Source organism: Anarhichas minor, unplaced genomic scaffold, assembly GCF_050575085.1.
Source record: "Anarhichas minor isolate MPS153535 unplaced genomic scaffold, ASM5057508v1 ptg000024l, whole genome shotgun sequence".
NCBI lineage: Eukaryota > Metazoa > Chordata > Actinopteri > Perciformes > Anarhichadidae > Anarhichas > Anarhichas minor.
In genome coordinates this window covers 5885849-5910609 of record NW_027466470.1, presented here as the reverse complement: position 1 = coordinate 5910609, position 24761 = coordinate 5885849, and the positions used below count along the sequence as shown (strand labels likewise).

The 24761-nt window shown below is 39.0% G+C and overlaps 1 protein-coding gene across 2 annotated transcripts; it reads left to right on the top strand.

Annotated features, from left to right (window-relative positions):
• The first annotated feature begins 209 nt into the window (after window positions 1-209).
• Window positions 210-24761, top strand: crhr2 (corticotropin releasing hormone receptor 2). Of its 2 annotated transcripts, XM_076098043.1 has the most exons (12): window positions 210-330; window positions 453-572; window positions 15319-15404; window positions 16000-16106; window positions 16879-16996; window positions 17147-17300; window positions 20845-20905; window positions 20993-21065; window positions 21568-21653; window positions 22567-22702; window positions 23221-23262; window positions 24621-24761. In XM_076098043.1, the coding sequence occupies exons 1-12, from the start codon at window positions 210-212 to the stop codon at window positions 24759-24761; spliced, it is 1245 nt and encodes a 414-aa protein (XP_075954158.1). The 2 variants fall into 2 exon arrangements, with proteins under 2 accessions (XP_075954158.1, XP_075954159.1); XM_076098044.1 differs by lacking the exon at window positions 23221-23262.

Sequence of the window (24761 nt, the reverse complement as noted above, 5' to 3'; positions counted from 1 at the left end):
ACCTGGTTGCTGCAGCACGTGGATGGATGCGCAATTGCGCGGCTCTGATTGGCCAGGAACGCGGCGCCCAGCGGGAGCACCGGAGTCCCTACTTGTCATTACTGTTGCTCCGATTCACAAGCCCGTGAACACCGCTGGGCTCAGCGCCTCCATCTCTGCTCGGACTTAATCGGATTCATTTTACAACATTTAAAGCGGCGGCTCGCACTATGGATGCTACTATTTATCAGATCATAATTGGGGAGCTCGGGGACCTAAATTGTAGTTTGATAAACGCGCTCCAAGACACTTTTTTTGAAAACGCCTCATTGTCATTGCTAAGCTCTGATGGTAAGATGGACTTCCTTTAAACAAAAAAAAACAATCTTGTTCAATATTGAGTGATGCTGCGTCTCGGAGAACGGAAACTATAAGCGTCCGGTTTTCTTATACTGTATTTTCCCCTCCCCAAGGTTTATATTGCAATGCCACAACCGATGAGATTGGAACCTGCTGGCCGCAGAGCAGCACCGGCAGGATTGTAGAGAGACCCTGCCCCGAGTACATCAACGGGGTGAAGTACAACACAACCAGTAAGATATTTAGCTGTCATGGCAAAAGTTATTTTCTGCATTTATTTGGATTAAATTATTTTGCATCAACAATATATATAAATATATATGTATTTTTTATTTTATTGTTTTTAAATATGCACAATGAAGCCAAATGTGCTGGGTGTAAAAGTTAGAGTAAAACATTATTTTTTGGTGAAAATGGAAGGTCAAGTATAAGCAAACACTCATCAAACAAATCGCAATGTGTCTTATTGCACTGGAGGACCTCTGGTGTTAACTCGGTCTGTTGTGTCCCCCTGTGCTCTGGTGACAGTGAGTCTCAATGTTCATTACGCTGGTGTCACTGGAACAGCTGCAACTGAATGAACATGTGTGCTGTTCAGGCAAATCCCATCATTAGAATGTGATTAGAATTCTTGTTTCTTCATCATCAGCTATTGGCCAAACTTGGCCAATGTTAAGATATATGTGATGCAGTTACAGTGGAGTTTTATGGAGAAGAAAATAAATTAATGAATAATCTATCATCTCTCTCTCTCTATAAATATAAAATCCATCACAAGCAGTTATGGGCAACAGCTTCCTTGGACCAGAATGCATTACAGTCTGCTATTCTGTAACAAACAGGATTTTCCGACATCCAGCCCTGTTTTTGGGCCAACAAATCTGGTACTGACTTGAGTTTACAAGGTCTCTGACGATCACATATAGTGTTGCTGAATCCAGCCCACAAACATTTCAGATGGCTGAATTTATGGCATTGCAACTTCACCAGAACCACACCTGTCATCACAGATCCAATTGTGAATGTAGCATCTGACTGTATACATGTGTGGTTTGGAGCTTTGACCCAGTTGAGTAAAGTCTTGACACCAAATTGCAGCCAAAGTTATTGTTGCTATCTGTAGTTCAACAATGACGTTTTTTTTTTTTTAACTTGCTGCCTTCTTTTTTTCTCAACAATAAGCTGAACGGATAGTTTCTATCTGCTGGCTTGAAAGACTGATTAATCCCAAACCCATTCTGTCTCATCCAACAGTTTCATCAAGTGCTGCGCATTTCACAACTCTCCACCACACGCACAGTGTCACGTTATGTAACTGGTGTATTAATCATAAGACTGATGAAGTTGTTGACACATTCAGAAAAGTAAATTGCAGGTTTTCATTTCAGAAAACAACATCAGAAAAAATATCTTGTGAGCGCAAGGGTTCAGGGTGACAGTGTGGGATGCTGGACTTTTCATTTAACACAGCTTTTATCTTTGTAATAAACTCAGGTGGAGCAGTGTCCTAACCCCCCCCACCACCACCACACACACACACACACCATTGATTCACCTTCTGCTCTGCTGGTGCTCAGTATTTGTTTGGCATGCCTGATGGTTTGATGCATGCGGTGTGAAAAGCACAGTCATTTACCATGACAGCATGTGCCAACGCCTTCTCTGACATCCACCTTCATTAGTTGACAGCTTCATGGATCGTACTCTTTTTGATAGGCTGATTAGATATTATGGTGAGTTTGCAGCGATTGAATGTTTTTGTAAAATTGATCTTCCAATCAAACAACAGGCCTCTGAAATGCACTGGAGTTTAATGTCATTTTTTTTGTTGGAGGTGATGAGTTGATTGCACTACTCTTGTTTCTTCCTGCTGTTTGACGAATGAAATAGGGAAAAATGAGTACAGGATTCAAAGACAAATTAACTTTTCAGGAAAATTAAGTCACATTGTTGAACAGATGGCATCTTTCAGGTAAAATGATGCAGGTGACAGATGGTTTTTCCCCCCCTTGTGTAGACCCGATTAGTAAGGTAATTAGGTAAAAAAGTGTCAACTTAATTTTACAGCAGATTGGACTGTGAACAAATCCTTTCATTTTGCTTGTCTATTAGAGAGGGCTTGTTAACCTTTTGCAACTCACTGTTTACCCGCACACAGTTCTGCCTGCCATTATGAATCAAAATGTTATGTATTCAGGCTCGTATTTCCTCACATACTTTGGAGATTTTACCTTTTACAGGGTCGTCTCCCACATAACTTCTTCTTTTCAAAAATTGATCCCTTTTGTGTCACTGCATCCGAGGGAGTGCTAGCCAGCTAACAGTGGCAAAATAAGTTTGTCTCTCCCTGATGTGTCGTGATTGGCGTAATGATATGCAAATGTAACTATGGAAAGTATTCTTTGTTTGGCTTGCTATGTTTTTTTAAAATGTATTCAGTTGAATTATTGAGCACTTATGAATATAAAAAAACACTACCTTTGTAAATTACCCCAAAAATATGTATTTTAAATTGAATTGAGGTATTTGGCAGTACCGCTGTGGCCCACTAGACGGCGCTCTGAGGAGCACCAGTGCGGCCCATTGGTTGAGAATAGCTGCATTAGAGCTCTTCGTGTAACTGCACTTTACACTATGAAAAAGGTTTCAGGCAGAGAACAAAGAAGGAAATAATATGAGGGGGTTTTATAGTTTGGCCACTTTGCAGTCATATTACTGAAATTATCTTACAGCTCGTTTCACATACTGACTGCAGTGTCTTGGGACTTTCAGTGGTCCAACTGTAGCGGATGATAATAGACTTCTGCATCATATCATTTTGTATCAGAGCCAATGAGGCAGACTTGATCGGCTTAGCTGCCTGTGATCGATTGTCATATATATATGAAAAGCAAGAATTTTAAGAGGCTGATGAGAGTTTGCTGCATGGACCTCCTTAACAAGCTTTTGATCATGTGAGAGAGCATTAGAGTCTCTGTCGATCATGGCCGTGATGCATACGAGCATGGAGTATTTGGAGGGAGGTTAATGAGATTGTAGTGTGATGTGTTTAAACATTGCTTGCCTTAGAATGCACTTATTGCATATGTATCAAAAACAGGGTTAGTTGTGTGAAGTCTATGACACTTACAGTATAGTTGTTGAGGTAGGTTTAGAGAGGAGATGGAGTTTATGTTCGACTTTATTCACTAACGCACCGTGTGATCCTGTTGATCTTTTTGTCATGTTTCTAAATGCTTTGTGAAGCTATAGGCTGCCAGTAGATCTCCACATAGACACCACAGATAAAAAAAACCTACTGGTGCTAATGTATTCCCCAGTCTTATTCCCTTGAATTTCAGTTAAATAATGAGGTTTTTTTTGGACAAAACAACGATGAACAAAAATGAAGCAGATTTGAATTATTGTCCTCAAAGAGATAATTGTCCAATTTTAAGCATATCTTTTGTGTTAACTTCGCTGTATTAGGGTGAATGTATGAGTTGAAGCTTTTACAAAACTCTTTATTGCATAATTCATATTATTAAGTCACGGGATGCTGCAACGCTTTCCACAAAAAGGGACATGGGTCCTGAGACAATGGAGGAGAGGTGTCCTCGTGCTGCTGGGTCACATTGGCATCACCCATTTTCAGCCACGGATGAATGCAAATTCTAAATCACAAAATAGGTTAGACTAAGAATAGAAGCAGGCTCCGAACATCACACGGGGCAGGTCTTAATTCAAACGGTGCAATTACACACAGAGTCTGAAATAAGAGGAAAGCACGCTGTTTTGCAAACTAAAGCCCAACTGGATGCATGTTTTGGCTCACTTTGGCCACATGCAGTATCTGACCTTTGGGACCAACAATAGATTCTCTTTTATTTGCCTCCTTGGAATGTCTCAGAGGTAAACATTTAATGCTACAGGCCTGCATTTTTGAAAGGCATGACCCAGTAGTGAGCTGCTGTATATTTCAAGACAATTCCCTGTGCTTTGTACTCCCAGTTGTTGAACAGTGGAGGATACAAATGCTGTCTTCGGTTGAACCTTGTAGCTTCACTGGACTTTAAAGTGAATGGGCCGAGTAAGTTATGTCAACAAAATTGTAACTTTACAGAAATCTGACGTTTCACAGGCTTAACATGCTTGTTCAGGTGAGGGGCTGTACATTCTTTTCCGTTTCTTTGAGCATTTATAAATATTAATATTTGTGCAGAGTGGCTTAAGAGGTTTATGCATTTTTAAACCTTTCTGTGTCTCTATTTTTTTGTGTGCATGTATTTAGGTCTCTGGTCTACATGAAAGTTATATCACCACAGTTGAGGCAGAGATTTGTTAGATCTGGTTTCAGGTGTTTCTTTTGTCATTGCATGCTTTGTCACCATGCGATGTGTTTTCTGTCACACATCAGGCAAGACCAAATTCATTTTTGATGTTTTCTCTGTTCAGCCTCTAAGAGTGTAACCGTAATTATGAATCACGCTTCTTCTAAACTCACCTCCTCCCTGTGTGTCTCTGTTCATTGTCACTGATCCCGTCAGCACACAGTGTACAGTTGGTCAACACAGCTCAAAGTCAGAATTGCTGCTTCTACAATGGAACTTTATTGATTCTCTTATCTGGAGTAATATAGTGTATCAGCGCCGTGCTGGACACATCGGGAGAGAAGCGGAGCTGCTGCATGTTGGGGATACAACTTGATGGTTTATTTGAGATTAGATGCGAGTCTGTGCAACAATACCTCATCTTTCAGAGGCAAACACAAAACTAAAATAAAGTGGTGAATAAACAGAGACCTGTCTCTTCATCAAACATGAAAATGGCATGTTTTCTCAAAGTTTGCAGTGCGTCTCTGTTGCTTTTTGTCATGTCAAAACATTGTACTGTAGTTGCAATCATGAGATGCTTTTTTGCAAGAATGAATCTCTTATTAAAATTGTTCAAGAACCACTTGTTAGACACTGCAGGACGACCCCGTCGGCACAAACAGGTTCACTTTTCAAAGCGACTGAAGATGTAATGTATATTGTTGGGAGGCGTGGTTGTGTAACTGAACGTTAAGAATATTTACCCAAGTAGTGTGAAATAAATCAGTTACTCTTGTGTACCGTCAGCATAAGCTAATGACTCACCAATGTTTACCGCTCAAGTTTGATGACAGTTGAAATATGTCCCCATAGTTCCTTTGTGGAGAAATAACATAAATCCCATACCTTTCGAAGCCATACACACACTTAACACTTAATTCATCGGTTTAAAATTTCCAAACCACAGAACATCTTATGTTGTTCAGCTCCTCATGCAGAGAATCACTCACTTCTTCCCAGTGATTGCACCAGTATCCTCTGTAAAGCACCTCTCCCGCGGTGAATGTACCCCTTGATCCACTTGTCCTCAGTGAGACTGGATAAGCGAGTAGTCGGGTTAGCAAATTTATCTGTCAGCATGTGTGTGTGTGCAAACATTTCACCAGCCATTGCACACTAAGTGCCCAAGGGGGGTAATCAGCAGCTTTCCCCCCCCCCCCACTGGCTACACACACCACTGGTTCAGCCTTCACACATACACGACAGCAGTCCTAAACACATCATTTTTTATGTTTTCATGACAAACCATTGTGACCCACTCAATAGGTCTTATCTATAAATTGTGAGAAGAGGGTAAATAAACGTTCCTGACCATTTTTACTGCCATTTTCTATGATGAATCGGTAAACCAGCCATTTCGTAGAGATAATTACGTTTGATAAATCACAACTATGTTTGATGCATACGTTATTAAAAACGTTTACACATGTTAAATACTATATATTTGTTCAATGTTATATTATTATATTTTATGTGCATTCTGAAGTATTGCATCAGAAAGATTCACATACAACTAATTTGTAATCACAAAGTTAATTTGTAGCAGTTGTTTCGATTGTTGTTGTCGATTTCGCAGTTGAAGTGAAAGTTCAATTTTCAAACTGCGTCTCAATGTCTTCTCAGTTCCATGGTTGCCTTTTGGCAACTCAAAGTGCTCGTTAGAGAAATATGATGTCCTTTACATTTTGAAAAGTAGACTTGTCTTGAAGCATGAGACTGATTATTTCAATAATCAAACAAAAGCATGATCTTCCTTCCCAAAGTGTTTTATTGCATCACTGCAACCTCCCCCTCATGGACTTTGTGCAGATGTCATAATTCCTGTATTGGAACAATATTTCCCCCAAAAAGTGTTGAATTACACATATCTGACAATAAAAAAGAGACTTTGCAAATCTTTATTGTGGTACTAAAAGTCCACAGGACCGATACAATTGAAATGCTTGATTTTAATGATAAAGCTCAGACAGAATACTTGTTTGTTATTATCGCAGTGACCTGCTATAAATAACTTGGATAAAGTGCTTATAAAATGTGACGGCATACGCTTGCTTTTTAGCTGTGTAATGCGGTGGCATAATATGCTGTCATTATCCAAACACACTTAACTCCATGTTTGGCTTGTTAGTTTCCGTCAGGGCCACAGACTTGTAGCACACATCTGTTTGCTCATTTTCTCTCACAAACTGACTTCAGTACAGCTGCGAGGTTTGACATAAAACACTCGGGGCAAACGTTTGAATCTATGACCTACAATTGTAGTTATTACTAATGTGAGGGCTTGAAAAGAAACAAGAAAGCTTGGGAGGCACAGCTGTGATAAGAAGTTACCCAGCAACTCTTCCTCAGGCTGTGTTGGCCTGTCGGCTTCAATAGTTATCACCCAAGGCACAAGGCTCTGAAAGAGAGAGTCAGTGTTCCCTGCTAACAAGAGGAGATAGACTGACACTTGCCCCCCCCCATTCCAGTTCAGTGTGACGCTTATACGACATGTGCAGTGAAGCTACAGTACCAGTCACACTTTTATCCAAACCTTAAGTTGTTCAACCATCCTAAAGATCAAACTAGATGTTGAAATGATCAAATCAGATGTTGAATGAGCCTAAATTTATCAATCAATTGAACATTAATCTGCAACGATTTTGACAATCAAATAATCGCCATTTTTAGAAATTATTATTTCTTTGTCCGTCTGTTGGTCCACTCATTTTATCTAGACCATGGAATGTATACAAGAAATGGACGTAGTGCACGTAATGTCAGCAGTTGGGTTTGTGGACTGCCAGTTTGAAGCCTTGAGGTCGATGCCATCTTGGTATTTTGTAACCACTAGTGACACAATAGGGCGGAGCTAATCGGCATATTCGAGAAGTAAACAAAACCTTTACTTGGAGGAATAATAACAGTTGCATGCTGTACAGACACCCTCCCTCTCTGACTGCATGTGTCCTGAAGTTCCAGCCGACTGACTCTGAAACCCAAACAAAACCCGCCCCCACCCTTTGAATTCAAATGAGAAAAAAGCTGCTTTCTTTTCACTTTCAACTCTCCTCTTTGAGGAAAATAATCACCCTATTAGACATCTGAGTAATACTGATCAAATTCTAAAAGAACATTTAATTTCAGGTTAATTATTGTTTTACCACAGAGGATATATTTATTCACCATGTCTCTAATGGCTTCACAGCCTCAGGGCAGAAGCAAGTAATACAATACGTCATGTATGTACATCACACTCCATCTCATTAGTTCATTCATGAAATTCAATGAACCATCAAGTGTAATGAGAGTGCCAATCATAGTTCTTCCCTCACTCCGCTCACAGGGGAAATAAATATGCAGGTCCATCGCTACAAATGAATTAAGAGACGTCAAATTTCTATGGCCTCCCTAAACTGAACAAGCTATTCTTTCTAAAGTGGCTTAATGTCCACAAGTTTGCATCTGTATTTTGCGACAGGATATCACCTCTGCAACACATTGGAGCAGCGAAGTCCATCTGAAAAATATGAAATACCACAATCACTATAATCTGTGGCAACCCAGAAGGTAGCTTTGCAGCAGTTTTATTGATCTCCTAATCAAGAAGGTGTTTTGAAAGGACAAGGGCTACAAGCAATCCCAACTGGGCTAAGTTTGTAGAATACATTTGAACCCCTTTTTAAAAGGAAGTGAAAAATGCTGGAGTTAAGGCTGCAATCCCACTGAATTCTACTGACAAAATGTTTTACTGTTGGGGTCGAATCAAGTGAAAAGGGACTATAATAGGAAGGGCGCTTTCACAAGCCATATTCCATTTGGCCATTTTTCTATTTATCAATTTTATAGTGCCCAAACTGAAGCGGAAAAAATACAAAATATAACTTGCTCTTTTTCGTCCCAAGAGCTGCCACTTCTATGCAGGGCATCGCAGACTTTGAAATATTGCTGTTGAGGATTTTTCACTTCAACTTATTGTGTTTTTAAAGCATTTTCCTACGAAAGCCAGCAACACCTGTCAATTTCTGCTCATTGCATGCATACGGTCTTTTCAAAGTAAACTTCTGTTTTCACAGGAAACCACTGAGTTAGGTTTAGGCAACAAAACTACTTGGTTAGGTTTAGGAAAAGATCATCATTTGGGTACGGAAGTGCCATTACTGAAGTACACGTTACGTGACAAATAAACCAACATTGACTTCTGGTTTCACATGGGGAACTAACAGCGGTCTCCAGGCTGAAAGATTGCTGTTTGTTGGACAAACCGGTCAACCTATTGGTCCAACGCAAGCAATTTATAGACATCACCATGACTCTGATAATATTAGATGGTAAAGAAGTAAAAAGAACTGCATCTGTGTGCAACTAAATGCTATCATCAGCATGCTAACATGCTAATAATGGCAATGCTAACGTGTGTTGTTTAATTGCCATAGTGTCCACCATCTTAGCTTAGCTAAGTTTTATCCTCTGGGGAGAGTGAATCTATTCAAAATTTCTTAGCAATCCATTTAATAGTTGTTGAGATATGTCAGCCTGACATATACATTTAAAAAAAAGCTTTCCCTTTTGCATTTTTCTGTGTCGCAGAATTGTACCAATCACAGTGGATACAGAGAGGGAATGCACATTTATATCCTTAACTTATAAGTATATGTTAAATGTACTAATGGATCATCACGAGCAATTAGCCGACATACTTAGCTCAGCAGAACAACACTTCAGTACAACAATCAAGAGGTTCTGACATACTGAGTGCATTTGAGACTAATCTTTTACTTCACCACTGATGCATGTAATCCCTGGTTTGTAATGGATGTAATGTCAGTTATTAGCATATTATATGCCTGGGTGATTTTATTTTTTAGTATTCGACTCCATTGACAAAGATCGTTGGATGACATAATACTCCCATATCTGGGGAGTAAAAATTGTATTTCCCTTGGGTGGCAAATACAGATTTTTTTGAGGGGTTTTGGGTTATCTCAAAACTGTTTCCAAAATACGGATATTAACAACATGAAGCTATGCTTTTGCAGGTGTCTTATTTGCATAAAATCAGCCGTTAAAGACCCCCGAAACAGAAAGAGAATGATGATAAGAATGTGTTCGATTGAGCCGTTTTAACATGTTGCCAGCTGGCTTCTCTTAGTGACTGCACTGACAGCTTTTTTTTTCTCCTTGATCAGAGAGCTTGTAATTTCAGGATATTATATTGAAAGCTAATTGTTGCCTTTGTTTTTTGGCCTTTTACAAACGGTGTATTGATGCTTATACAAGGAGCTGTTTAAGGCCAAAGCAGCATGACTTTCCATGATGCAGATGGGAAACTGAAGAGCTGAAGTTAGGGGCCATTCTATGCAAAAAGATTTTGTCAGATTTTTGTCAACAACTGTCTCTTTGTTTTTCATAGACACTTCAAGCAAACTATTTACATCAGGATTGTTATACGACCTCCTTAACAATGCATGGCCCAATGACCTGTTATTGCCTTTGACACTTTGAAAATGGTTTCTCATACATTCTATTAAGTTGTTTTACTTTCCCTCCTTGATGGACGTCACTAGGGGAAATTTAAGCAAGGAAGAGACATTTTCAGCCAAAAGCAGTGAAGTGAACCTCCCCCGCTGACGCTCCCCGCTAAACGCAACAGAGACCTCAAGAGAAACTGCATGACATGCAACACATGTATTTTTCAAGCCACTTAAAATTACCCGGTGTGGGGTTTAGGTTTCCTTTTGCTGATTTGCCGCTAATTTGTGAAGAGAGATATCCCTGATCTATGCTGCATGGAGGTTAGAAGAAGGAATAAGCAACTGTATGTGACTGTAAAGGATGGTAGCAGCTGGTTGGGCAGTCAAGCAGCCAAATCCATCTTCTGTTGACTGGCTCAGTGGACGTTGACCTGAGCTGGTGTGGTTTGTTGGTCCCTGCGGGTGCCCCCAGGACCCAGTCACCCTGAAAAATGTCTCTTTAAACCTGGTGCAGCATTTCTAGAGCCACATCTCCAACTACCATCTTAATTGTAATCTGTAGGAGGCAGAGAATGACACAGAGGCTGACAGTCACTGAGAAAACATGAAAGCAACGATGGGATTTCTGCTCAGGCAGGTTCTTTGCACTACCTCATCTTTTTGGCTCCTTCTTAAAACTGTCTCCAACTAAAATCTTTACGCTACTTACGATCTATTTTAATCTACAAGAACCATCTTCAGTAGAAGAGGATGTCTAATTTTGTCATTGGAAATATGTTAGTAATATTTCTGCACAAGCCACAGATGTGCATGAAAGAAAAAGCTCAAACGTCTTATCTTCCGCCCTTGGGCAGTTCCCTTAATTAATAGAGTCTGTGTCCAAAATTTCACAGAGGGAAAAGATGACAAAACAAAGATCAAACATCAGCACAGTTTGTCAAATGTGTATTTGAGTTCTAAGCCCTCTGAACACTTATTTCATGTGCAGTTTAATGCAACAGCTTGATTTTACTGGAGAAATGCAAAGGACATAATTAGATGCACGAATAATCCTTGAAAACAAACCGACTTTTTAATTAGACAGGGTCGGCTATGAGTTAACAGGTTTTTCCCTTTAGCGTATTTAAGCAATGAAGTGCTAATTACTGGTAGAAGACGGCAGGCAAATGCACCTGGAAACATTAAAGCTCAGAGCGAAGTTGAAATACTTTTTCATGCATGTGTGACTTGACTTTCAATTATCTCCTCAAGATAAACCTCCCAGAGATGCATTTTTTGGCAATCCAGTCATTTTTGGACCGTGTACTGATAATGCTATAGAGCCAGGGACTTTGTTTTGCTTCGTAAGGATTAGCACCTCTGTCAAAATGTATAACAGAGTAAATGTGACAAGAGCAGGACAGTGTTATTTTTCTGTGTGAAGTGGTTTAGCTGCCATGTTGTGTTTGATCAAACCTGGGTCAATCAAGGGCTTGGGAACAGTTTGCGTTTTGATGTTGTGAAGGAAGTTGGCATGTTTGTGCTGACAGGTTTTACGCACTTGAGACTAACATTTTATGATCTGAAACGCAGGTCGCCTGGGTCATAAATATGTGCTATTTGGAGTCTAGAGAACCGTTTGATTTTTCCATAATACTGATCACAGGGAGCGCCTTTTTCCTGGCGCTGACACACACAAAGGAAGCAAAACACAACAGACTTGGAGATGAGATGTAAGCCCCAGAGTGAATCACTGACCATGTAAAACAAATCATGACCCAAAAACTAAAACAGACAAATATAAAAAATTCAGTGCTTAAGTGGCGCCCCTTAAACGAAAACCCACACAGTGATAGACATGAGCTAAGTTGTGAAATACTTTCCATTCCTGTCTTTCAACACAAAATTCATGAATAATAACAATAAGAAAACAATTAAAGAATGTTTTCTAACAGCATGAACTTTCTGAAACGCTTACACACATTTCCCAAAGCAGCTCTCAAGAGTGAATGCATCCGCTTGCCATTAGGAGCTCCTAATATGGCTGTCTGGGGTGCTGAGAAGGAGACTGAACACACTTTAAAGCCGTGCTATATTAAGAATACATCAATTAAAAAAAGCATGAAAACAAAACAAAGCTTAAAAAGATGCTCCAGAGAACTCCTAAGACTGGTTGAATTGTTACTATTCCTTCATCATGTTATGTGTCAAGATACAAATGAGTGTTGGCCCCATCTTGGCTCCTTCATGTCCCCTCTTAAACCCTCTGACGTCGGTGTAGATGATTCCTGCTGATTAAATGAAATATCAAAATCGCAATGAGCTGCCAGATTCCAATGCTGTTAAGGTATGGCCTAGTTTACTCTGTCCCCAGCTCGCACAATTAAATTTCAAGTGTCTTGAAGGAAAGCTGCTGTAACTGGCTCAGGTGTGCAGTTTTCATCGTTTGACTTTGAGATATTGTAGCCTTTCATCTTCACTACGATTTGAAACTCATCCGAAAACAAAGCCCCCTGTTCGACTGACTATTTCACAACACAGCTGAAACAAGTGGGTAATTCACAATGAGCTATGAGCAGCAGCTCGGTGTTATGAGGAGGCGTACGTCATGTCATCAGGAAACCGACCTCCCCGCTCAAAAGCAGCACAGATGACAAACTAAAGCACAGAGCAATCAAATTTAAGACAAAGAAAGAAAAATGCTGAACTGTATTATTCGTGTGGCAATGTTTCAATCAGCTGAGAGTAGCAGCACAGCCGCAATGAAGAATGTTTCACAAATGTATAACACAAAATATAAAAGGTTTCAATCCCCTATTGAAGAACCACTCCACATTAATTTAATTTGTAGAACATTTATCTCGAGAAACAAGCTTCCAACCGTCCAATCTTTGAGCAATCATACTGTGTTTGTTTGCATGTACGTATTTATTTGTGCATCCAAGAAAAGCAAGAGAGTTTGGCACGGTGGCCGGCGGAGGAGGCGATGTTGGCACGGAGCAAGTCAGTTGGAAATCGCACATTTCTTTGTTTTTTTTTCTTTACACGATTGGAGTGTGGACAGTGTTGGGGTCGTTCCAGCATTGTCAACACCTTCACATGGCAGCCCTGGGAGAAAAAAATGATTCGATGATTTTTATTTGAGCTGTGTGAATATAAAATGTGAAGAGAATAGCTTCACCATGCGTAAATGCACAGATGGTTAGTCAGAAATGTGATTTCCCTGCACCAGCGCCATGAATCAGTCCTGCCTCAGCAGAACAGCTCACAGGGACACAGCTGACAACCCTGCTCCTCTTCCTCTATTTCTGCAACAGCACTGCCTGTTTCACAAACGCAGTGAGAAAACATTATCTGGGAAGCACTCTGTGCTGCTAATGTAATATGAGGGTTATTTTGGGTGGCCAGTTATGGCTGCATGCCTCAAGGTTCAAGGACCTCTGGTGGTTGCGGTGACTCACACTTTCTCAAAACACCTATTATTGCTTTATACTGCCGTTGACTGACTGCTGACTAATCACACATCACTCTAGACCAGCCCCAGGCCTTCGTCAAAACCCAGCTCAGGTAAAACCACAGACTGTATGTCTATGGGGAAAGCGGTTAAATATAAAGGATAATACGTCATTAATAGGGTTTTGTTAATGATATTAACTAACTTTTATAGCCTTAGTTCATGTTCAAACCATGCATGTGAGAGTAGCTGTCCTCTCATGGTTGCCTACACTGCACAGCAACTCTATAAATGCCACATGACAAGTGATTAATGAACATGGTGGGGTAGTCAAACAAACAAGCACAGTGTGTCTAAGGATGCATTGCAAATGACCGTTTTACTGCGTTTCAGGATTCATATCTTCCACTCAACCAGTCAACTAATTGAGTGATTCATCCGACTCTGATTGATCGATGTGCTAAACGGCTCAAAAGACTGAGATTTGTGATTTTCCTTCATGAGCAGCACAAAGCATTGTCTAATCACAGTACAGAAAGTGCTGTTCAGCTCCTTCTAGCTGCCACAAGCAGCTCTCTGCTCTCCAAATACAAATGTCACATTACGTAACATTAATTTGAATGCCAAGGATCTTATTCTGCTGCTGCCACGGCTCCAAGAGTCACTGGAGGCATTTGTGAGGCGGAAGTTTTCCTCACTTGTCACCAACTACCATATTATTTTGTTCTTTACAAAGATCTTTGACACAAGATGAATGAATACAAACATAACAGTCTACACTGTCTGAACTACTAATCCCAGAGGGGAAAACAAATACACAACTATCTGAACATTGAGATAAACACATTTATTCATTCATCCGTTCAGGGAAATATCATAGTGGCCCGAGGACTATACTCACAAGAAATAGTATAATAGGAAGCAACTCAAGCACACATTTACGTTATAATGTTGAACAGTTTGATTATTTAGAAAAAAACAGATCAGTGTATTTGGAGTTGAACATGAAATTCATATGGGAGACCTTGACCTGTGCATTATTATTATTATTAGTTAAAATATTTGTATTAGTATTATTATTTCTAACAGTATGAATCACAGTTGTAGCTTCTGACAGCAGCGTACCCATAATTGCTGCAATAATGAGAAAAAACAATAATGAGAAAAAAACCTACACCTATGATGTATAGCTTAGCATCAGAGTGCTTCACTTTATCGTTTTAAGTGGCTGCTCATAATACAGCAGCAATAAAAGTGTCAAGGTTATTTTCTTCTACTCTGTTTGCACCCGACTCCAGAAACATTTTTCTGTGTCGAAGAGATAAAAGGACCCGGCGAAACGTGTGGCGGGGGACTGCAAAATGGAAAAACTCAGTTCAAAGTTGATTGTGGAATGCAGGGTTTTGAAATATATGCAAATAAACTGACAGTAATAGGCTTTGCAGTTCCCCACCATGGATAAAATGTCTATTGCTGAATTGGTATTCTGTCTAAGACTCAAACAAATACCGGTAGTCAACTTTGGACTGAGCTCATAGAAATTAAAAGGATGTTTTTGCCTACATACTTTGTACACTTGCACAATATCACTAACCTTGATGTTGAATACAGATGTGAGGTTTGAACAGACAAACTCATCTTAGAGATCAACCCGTATTGTTTAACATGATCTATGTTTGCAACAATGCTCCAGTACACTTTCATTGTTTTCTCAACCGTGCTCCTCACTCTTGTCTTGCAGGGAGCGCTTACAGGGAATGCATGGATAATGGCACCTGGGCGTTGAAGAGCAATTACTCCAATTGTGAACCTATTTTGGAGGAGAAGGTTAGTACGGCGTCGCAGGAGCGATCCTGCTATGTCCTTCTTTCTGTGAGCAATCTGTTAAGCATCTCAGAAAAATGCTCATCACAGCTTGTCATAGTTACGCTAATGGCACACATGGAACACCAATCAGATCTAGCAAAAGTAATGTGGTGCTCTGACTGCTGAACACTTATTGAAGTGCATTTTTATTTTTCTCTGTAGTGCAGCTAAACTGCTCAAACTGTTGTTTCCAGACTACTTAACAAATACATAGGAGCAGTCTCTTCTGGGTCCCTATAAGAGCAACGCCTGAGGCCAAACTGTAACACTAATGTATTGCATGTAATGAGTTTTGGCCTTGTTTCCTCACAGCATGTCTCCTTATTGCTGAAGCTTGCTCCGTTTTCTCAGATCATTTGAAATCGTGACATCTAAATGTGTCTGACACACATATCTATCTATGCTTTCTCTCACTTTAGTTAAACTTCAAAACAACATGCATAGATAGATGAATATATATATATATATAAACTGTATGTACTTGTGTTCTATTCATGTATTTTTGTATCTCTTGTCTTTGTTTTATTATCAAGTAACTCATGTGTTGTCCTTACAGAGAAAATATCCAATGCATTATAAAATTGCGCTGATCATCAACTACCTAGGTCATTGTATCTCTGTGGGAGCTCTAGTCGTGGCCTTCATTCTCTTCTTGTGCTTAAGGCAAGTACAGAAATAGTTCCTATCTAAATGTGTCCTGTACGCATGAGACCTCGTAGAGGACAATCAGGGAAATTCACATAATATCCTTGGATTGCACATCATTAACTCACTTATGTAAAAATGACTAGATGCGGCTTAGCTGGAGCACTCAGGCTAAGATAGACACGGTGGGCATTTTATAACAAACATGAAGCTGGAACTTTTTCATGTCCTGGTTAACACACACACACACACACACACACACACACACCTCTACTATGACAGAACAAACAGTCTCAGTTTTGTTGTGCACTATGGTTTGATCAATGTGAGCTTCTCAAGTATTGATTTCTTCAGATTAAAGACCAATATAATCAACAGTTTGTTCTAAGACTAATGTCTTTAGATTTCATGGAACAATCTACAATCTGGCACGTCCATAAATCGGCTTAGAAATCATAGAAAAATAGATTTGTCTCATAACTCCAGAAATTGCCTGTAAATCTCCAGATTTTTTAATTTTCTTCAGTGTCAAAGTAATCCAGTGATCGTTGTCTGTGCATCCATGGGTATAGTGCAAGCAGGAAGTAAGGGAATTGATTGGATACATGAAATTATGTAAAAAATAAATGAATAAAAGGTTTTACATACTTTTTGCATGTAATGTTGGAGCCTCTATCTGTGACATGATTGGCCAATAACTTACGGACAGTGTTATTAAAAAAAGAATCTCGAATCTCAAGTAATTTGAATAGCCCGATAACCCATGTTTTTTATTTGGCTTGGGGTAAAGGAGCATACGATGTCTTCGAAACATCATCCACTGGAACTTGATCACCACGTTCATACTGAGGAACGTTATGTGGTTTTTGCTTCAGCTGATCGACCACAATATCCATGAGAGCAATGAGGTAAAAGCTTCGTTTCACTGGGTGGCACACACACATATACTACATATACTTTATAAAGTAGAAACGTTAAGATAAGCTATACACAATTTGATATCAAGTATTTCTGTTGCAATTCAGTAACTCCGAGTCTGGTGTTGTTGTTCTTTTCAGCCTTGGTGTCGATTTATTACAACAATATACAACTACTTTGTGGTGACAAACTTCTTCTGGATGTTTGTTGAAGGATGTTACCTTCACACAGCCATCGTGATGACTTATTCAACTGATAAGCTCAGGAAGTGGGTCTTCCTTTTCATCGGCTGGTGTGAGTATGTCCATGCCGACGGTGCATTAACACTTCACTCAGGCCTGGAAGATGCAGTTTGGGAGACTTACAATATATTTTATTTTAAATCAATGTAGATGATGATGTTTAAAAAAAAAAAAAAGGTATTTCTGGTTTAACATGTTTTTCTAGATTTTAAAACAGTTTTTCCGAATGGATTTTAATTCAAATTGCAACTGTTGGAATCTAGAATCTGAATCTGTTCTCAGTCAAAGAAAATTTTAGTCGATTAATCAATTAGTTGATTTAAAACAGATCTGTAAAACTGAGTTTGTCCACAAAGAATTAAAACACCACTTTAAATCCTGTGCTCATAAGATTCTTGGAAATAACTTATTCAGCGTGAAAAAAGCATAAAAAATGACAAATCAACCAAAGAAATCTTCGTTGACTAAGAATAAAACGGCCGACTGATTGACTTAGAAGGGGAAGCAGCTATTACAAGCAGAGTTGGCCAGACCACAAAACCCAATTTATGTGCAGCTTCTCTTGATCCTCTCTGGCCTCATATGCATTGATTTGGTAGATTGATATGCATTTGGTGTTCAGTGATTCCAAATCAAGATAACGAATTGTGTTTCAAACTTCGTACTTGACTCTGGAAACAGTCATGGTCCATTTAATTGCTGTTTTAGAGCCTTCAATCATTACACATAATCTTCTCCAACAGATGGTGTATGCTCATGATTTATTTATTATTAATGTTTTGATGCTTACATACATTAAAATATTGTAAATATCTGCCCAAAATGATCTCGGTCAGAATTTGATACGTTGTACGAGTGCCGATTTAAATTGAAAGCAGGTTGTGGAACAGCTGACCCACAGTGTTCTATGATATTTCTCCCCCATCCAAAGTGAACTTTTGCTTCACTGAAAGCAGTTCAAGTCTGGTCAGCGAGAGAAGCAGAGTGAGACCTTTTAGTGCTCCAGACTCAAGATGGTACTTTCATTTCAAGAGAACAGAGCTCCAGTGCAGTGTGGAAAATGTAATTGTTTGTGCTTGAATTCCAGTGATAGAATGAGTTTTGAACATGCACTGTAACAGATGCCCTGTATGACCACATTAATTATCGATGCTCACCTTGACTTAAACTACTGTACAGCATTAGCAAGGCGTGGTGTCGAAATATTCCATCCTGAGGCAGAAAAAACATGGAACGTTTGCATGCTTCCCTGAGCCAGTCTGACATTTCCTCTCTGTCTCCGTTATGTAATGGACATCGTGTATTCTTGCAGAAAGGAAACTAAACGCACACTTTAATGCATCGAGTTCCTGCTCAACTAACTCAGAGATTTATGAACACAGGAATGTAAAATAAAAAGATAACCAGCAGATGACATATGATTAGTAATGACACATGGATGACATGATTGGGAAGCTCATATTGGCTTTAAAATAGAAATAACCAAAAGGCATATATCCATCATATCGATGTAGTTTAATTAATGTGATTAGAGTATCAAGTAACTGACAGCTTTTCCTTGTGATTAGTCACAGTGATGTGTGCAGCTTCGTCTTACTCCTGCAACTTTATACTAAACATGATTTTTTGGTTTTAATCCAATAAATATGTGAAGCCACGTACCCAGTAGGGTGTATTTTCAGTGGACACAATATCTTGAAAAAGAATATTTCTTTTTTTTTAAATCAATACCCGTCATTTGTGATATCTCATCTGTGAAAAGTCTATATCATCATTTACCCGCAGGGGAAATTCACGTGTCGGTGCAGCCAAAGAAACATGGCTTAACGAAGGTTAGAGGCAGATAAAGGAAAAATGTAACTATAATTAACTTAAAATGTGATAGAATAAATTAAAATGAATTTTTAAGAGTCATACTAAATCAGAAACAGGTAGCTGTAGTGTATGGACCATACAGTATATAATATAAATACAATCTGTACAAATGATATTCTTCTCTCTTTCTTACAACTGCTGTGTTGTGGAAACCAAGAGCCAGTGAAGATATTAGATTTCTCATTGTGTCTCTGATATAACCCTTGAGAGATTATTAATAAGAATTCATTGAGGAAATGATGGAAGTGGGGCAGATTAAATCTATCTTCCACCAGAGGCCTGATGCTGGATCCAAATAGATTTAGAGCTTTTCAGCTCAATTAAAGTACATTTTAATCAGAACATCTGATCCACTTTGTCAACAAAACTCGGCCAGTTTCATTCAGTTTTCTGTCGCCATCTGATTTGTGCACTCAAAGGATTTTAGAAAATGAGGTTGTCGGCGTACTGGCAGGGTGAAAGTCCAGAATGAATTGCTTGTTGGAGCAGACTTTGCTTGAACTGAGTGATGAGTGCTTTGGTGTAGCAGTGATATATTCCAGAGGGCTTTACTTCTTTATTATTATTATTATTTTTTTTTTTAACTTTCATCTTAAGACGCAATGAAAAAGGGGCTAATGCTGAGGCAGCTCCTCTTTCTTTTTTGTACTTATGAATGCTATATATAATTTGTATATCTGCTTGTTTATGCAACGCTGTGGGGATGGCGTGGGAAAACTGATAAAATGTGGTCACAAAAAAAATAAAAATTCAGCAAAGGCTTTGAAAGGCAGACATGAAACGATTAGACTGCAGTAGATGCAAAGTGAGCTAGTGTGAAAAATGGGAGAAATGGAAAAATAAATCTAAATTGCAAAAAAAAAATTATATCCTTTTATCCCTAAAAGTGGTGTCTGTTTTGAAAAGAAGATGAGGGCACCCAAAGTTCAAATGGTTGTATCTTATTACAGATGATTCAAGCACACTTGGTCTTTGATAAAATCAAATCCCCACAGCCAAATATGTGGCCGTCCTCTCCTCAAATCATGTCAGTGCCGTGACCTCAGCTCATTTTTGGGTGTGCGTTCCCCAAACAGCTCCAGTTAACGTGACAGATCAGTGTTGAAATGTGGTCCATGTTCAACAGACAGCGCTCGTAGGCCTAACGTGAAAAATGGAGAGTTTAACATGTACTCTCTGCAGTTTCTTCTCTGAGAGGATTTAAAAATGATTTTTATACATATGTCATCTCATTATCTCATTACAGGCATTTCACAGAATGTATTAACATTGACAAAGTTTCTGAGAATACCAGCACCTTCTTCAGAACATCTGTTTTTCAGATACATACTGTATATCCATCATTTCTCTACTGGACCTCTGAGTAATCATGTGTATGACTGTGGAGCCACTTTAGGTTTAAAATATTGTTCAGGAGAACAAAGTGACAGCATGTTTCATTTTTGGGGGGGGGGGGGGGGGGGGGGGGTGGAGCCTGACCTCCATTTTGATCAAATTGCTCAAAGTAATAGGGTTCAGTTGGTAAAATAAATATATATATTCCATGGTTTTCACCTTCATTATTCTGACTCCCTCTGCCGTTTGAAGTTCGGTTACCAAATGTGGATTGCTACATTAATTCATCACTTTTTTTTTCCAATCAAATTTTGTTCCCTTTTATACTGAAGTGTTTTTTTTGTCATTTCCGACTTACATGAAACTTTTTTATATCTTCACTCCAGGTATTCCATGCCCTATAATAATAGCTTGGGCCATAGGAAAGTCATATTATGAAAATGAACAGTAAGTATCCAAACAATTACTTTTTTTCAACAGTAATATTTTTCTTACATTTTCCGGTATTGATTATTTATTTTCCGCTGTCAACAGATGTTGGTTTGGTAAAGAACCTGGAAAATATATGGACTACATTTACCAGGGACCAGTTATTCTTGTGCTTCTGGTGAGCGGTAACACAGAAACTGAGCATCCACTGCTGTTATTTTCCACATTATTTGTTGGAACCATTCATTCACAATTGACACTAACATTGAGTTCTATCCCTTACGCCTGCTTGAAGGTGTAAACTGATGAAAAAATATGCCCTTAAATGAAAATGCTTTTATAATGAAAGCTATTTCCATCGTGGTTCTAGCTTTCTGGAAAGGTGGAATTAATGTTGCTGATGGGTTCAGGCATTTCCACGCATAAAACTAGGGAATAGGGAATTATATTCATAGGAAAGTATCCGCTAATGGTTTGGTACTAGCTGTTACCGGCATGTAGCGGTGCGGCGACCAGTTCTTGTTGAGGAGGGGGCTTTGACTTGCGTCTGCCCTCCATTCCTCCTCCTCCGTATTCGATGAGCGGAGCATGTTGGCTGCAGAAAATTGCTCTTGGTGTATTGCAAAGTAAGCCATTAGCACTTGGGTCAAAACTGATTATTTTGTGTGTTTTTCTTCTAGATAAACTTTGTTTTCCTCTTCAACATTGTAAGAATTCTCATGACCAAACTAAGAGCTTCAACCACGTCTGAAACAATACAGTACAGGTGAGTTAATGATTGCAGAAATATAGAAATGACACTTTCTCCTTCTGTTTTTGGCATCACAGCAGCTGATTTAGAGAGCAAATTAATATTAACCTTTACAATTACTGTCACCGTTTAAATTCTGACTTAATTTCAAACAAATCCTCTCAAGAGAGAAGATATTTGAGGATCAAAGGTTCCAATGTTTATGACGACAAAGTGAAATCACTGCCAGAGCTGATCAATTATCTTTATGGCTTCTGCTTCTAAAGTCTACAGAAACAAATTGACATCAGTCAGCACAAAGTAATTATTTATTCTGTAGTATTTTGTGCAAGAGTCTATTTAATTTTGCCCCACCAGTCACCTTTGGAGGTGGCAAACCTCTGATTACTTTTTCCAAGTGTATTTTTCTCCTTGGGGGGATTATTTTGAGTGAGTTTGTAGAGTCACAGCTCAGACAACTTCAATTCAGGCTTTACAGGCTGGAGTTGGATTCACAATCGCATGGTGGGACAGATATGCTGACGTGAGCCATGCAGATTTAATTGAGTGGAGGACAGGACTGTCAGGAATAAATAGTTGAAATAGGAAATAGGATGGTTCTTTCAAAATGCTGTCATTTTCACCAGAATTACTAGAACATTGGAGCTGCAGAACCTCAAAATCTAAATAAATTTCTTACAATTTATCAACCTTGAATACTGCACTGCATATTTAAACTTAATGACATGGCTTACTGCAGACCTGGTGGTTTATTATCAAGTAAACAAAACACATTTAGAAATGCCTTATTACCAAATAAGTCTTATAGAAACCAGTACTGTAGCCATCTTGCAAAGGAGGCTTCATCTCTAATAACGTGTTGATATTTTGAGATGTAAATGGCTGTTCGAAAATCAATTTGGATGATTTTCCATCCCTGTATTTCCAGGAAAGCAGTGAAAGCAACACTGGTCCTGTTACCTCTGCTGGGCATCACTTACATGCTCTTCTTTGTGAATCCGGGGGAGGACGACATCTCACAAATAGTTTTCATCTATTTCAACTCCTTTTTGCAGTCTTTTCAGGTGAGACTAAGGATACTGATGTTGTGTGACAAAGGTCAGCGCTCGAGAACCCACGCACACAGTGCACACAGTGAACAGTGCGAGTCATACAGATTTCTCAATGTATTTTACAGCAGTGCCGTGTCACTTCTTTTGCCGCCAATGAGCCTTCTAGGAAGATGATTTGAAGTAGCATCCTGGCTTTGCTTGCACACAATGTGCCCCCCCCCCCCCCCTGCCTCTTGTTCAATGCTCTCCAATGACGGGATTAACGGGGCCACGATTTCTGCTCTCTGGCCATTTTAGAAAAAAAAAATCTTTCCATCTTCTGTGCTTAACTTTGAGACAGAGTGGGTGGAAAATGGGTTTTCATACAGAGCTTCTTTTATAGTCAATAATTATATTTGGCATGACTCAATTCGCTCTCAAAATTGAACACCTAATTTTTCTTTTTCTTCCCATGAATGCACCATCTGAATTCTCTGATGAAGCTGCATTTACCTCTTTTAAAAAAGTTATCTTGTCTTCGTACTCTACAGGGGTTCTTTGTGTCAGTGTTTTACTGCTTCCTAAATGGAGAGGTGAGTCACTGGAGTTTTGCAAAAGACTCAGTATTTATGAATTTAATTAAGTTGTCACTGTGTTTCTTGATACATGATCGTAATAGAGCCCTACATGGATTTCCTTGATTTGTTTCATCGTGTTTTTTTTACTAACGACCCTCCAGTTATATTTATTTTTGCCAAGTTCAAGCAAGGGGCACGGTCAGGTTGTTTTCATAAGGGAAAACAATGCTGAGAGATCTTCTCAGCATTGAAATTGTAACATGTTGATTAGATATGCAAAATAAATCCTTTGTCATCTTCATCTAATTACGATGAAAGCAAATTGCTGGACTTCCAGCAGTTTGAAGTCATTAATGCCATTACAAGAATTACACATTTATCAGCGTAATTGTGAAAAACGAAAGACACTCGTGCCGCTCTTTTACGGCCCTCGAATGATTAAAATCAGTGGAGGAGATGTGGCTAATTTGATGAGGAAATGTGAGTCACACATTTTGGTTTATAATTTAATACAAGTTCAAAATTGTCTGTGGCAACAGCAATTGTGTGGCATTAAGGGATAGCTTTGAGTTCCGGACATTTAGATTGTGGTGCTCAGTGCCCACATGGATCAGTCTTCTTGTTTGCAGTACATTGTCTTCTTGTCCTGCACTGATTTGAAAAGGGAAACAAGAGGGTAAGATGATTTTGTTAGGGGGAGAGCATGCCTCTTTTCTCCTCATATCCATTTTGAATCAACAATATTTACTATTTTTAGTGCATACACACTAACTTTCCTTTTAATCCATTCAACGTGATTATTTCCATTAACCTAAACTAAATCCCTGTAAGCTTTTCAACCTACATATTGCTCTTTAATAATCAAATAGTTTATATCATGTATTCTGTCTGAATTCTCTGTAGGATGCAACACTAACAGGATACTTTGACATTGACACAAATACAACGTGTTTGTTCAGTATGAAGCTGGCGTTTGGTTAGCTTAGCATAAAGACTGGAAACAGGGGGAAACAGTTAGCCTAGCTCTGTCACAACTTGTTTTTACACTTTGGTTTTCGTGTGGATTAAACAAAAGGAGATATAACATGTTTATTGGTGAGATTTAGAGGTGCTGTAGTTATTTTTTTTTTTACCTTTGGAAAGAAAAAAACAAGCTCTATACATTTTTTATGATAAGCTAACCCAACTGTTACCTGGCTGTAGATTCATATTTAATAAAAACATAAGTGGGATATTTATCTTCACATTTAGCAAATATAGGTATTTCCCAAAAGGCCAAATTATCCCTTTGACAAAAAAGGCATCATCTTCTTTGCATATACAAAGTATCCATAATAATTACAATAATATCATATTCATCCCCAACATTTTAGGTACGTTCTGCAGTAAGGAAAAGGTGGCACCGCTGGCAGGACAACCACGCCCTTCGAGTGAGAGTGGCACGAGCCATGTCCATCCCCACGTCTCCAACCCGGATCAGCTTCCACAGCATCAAACAGACCACAGCTATGTGA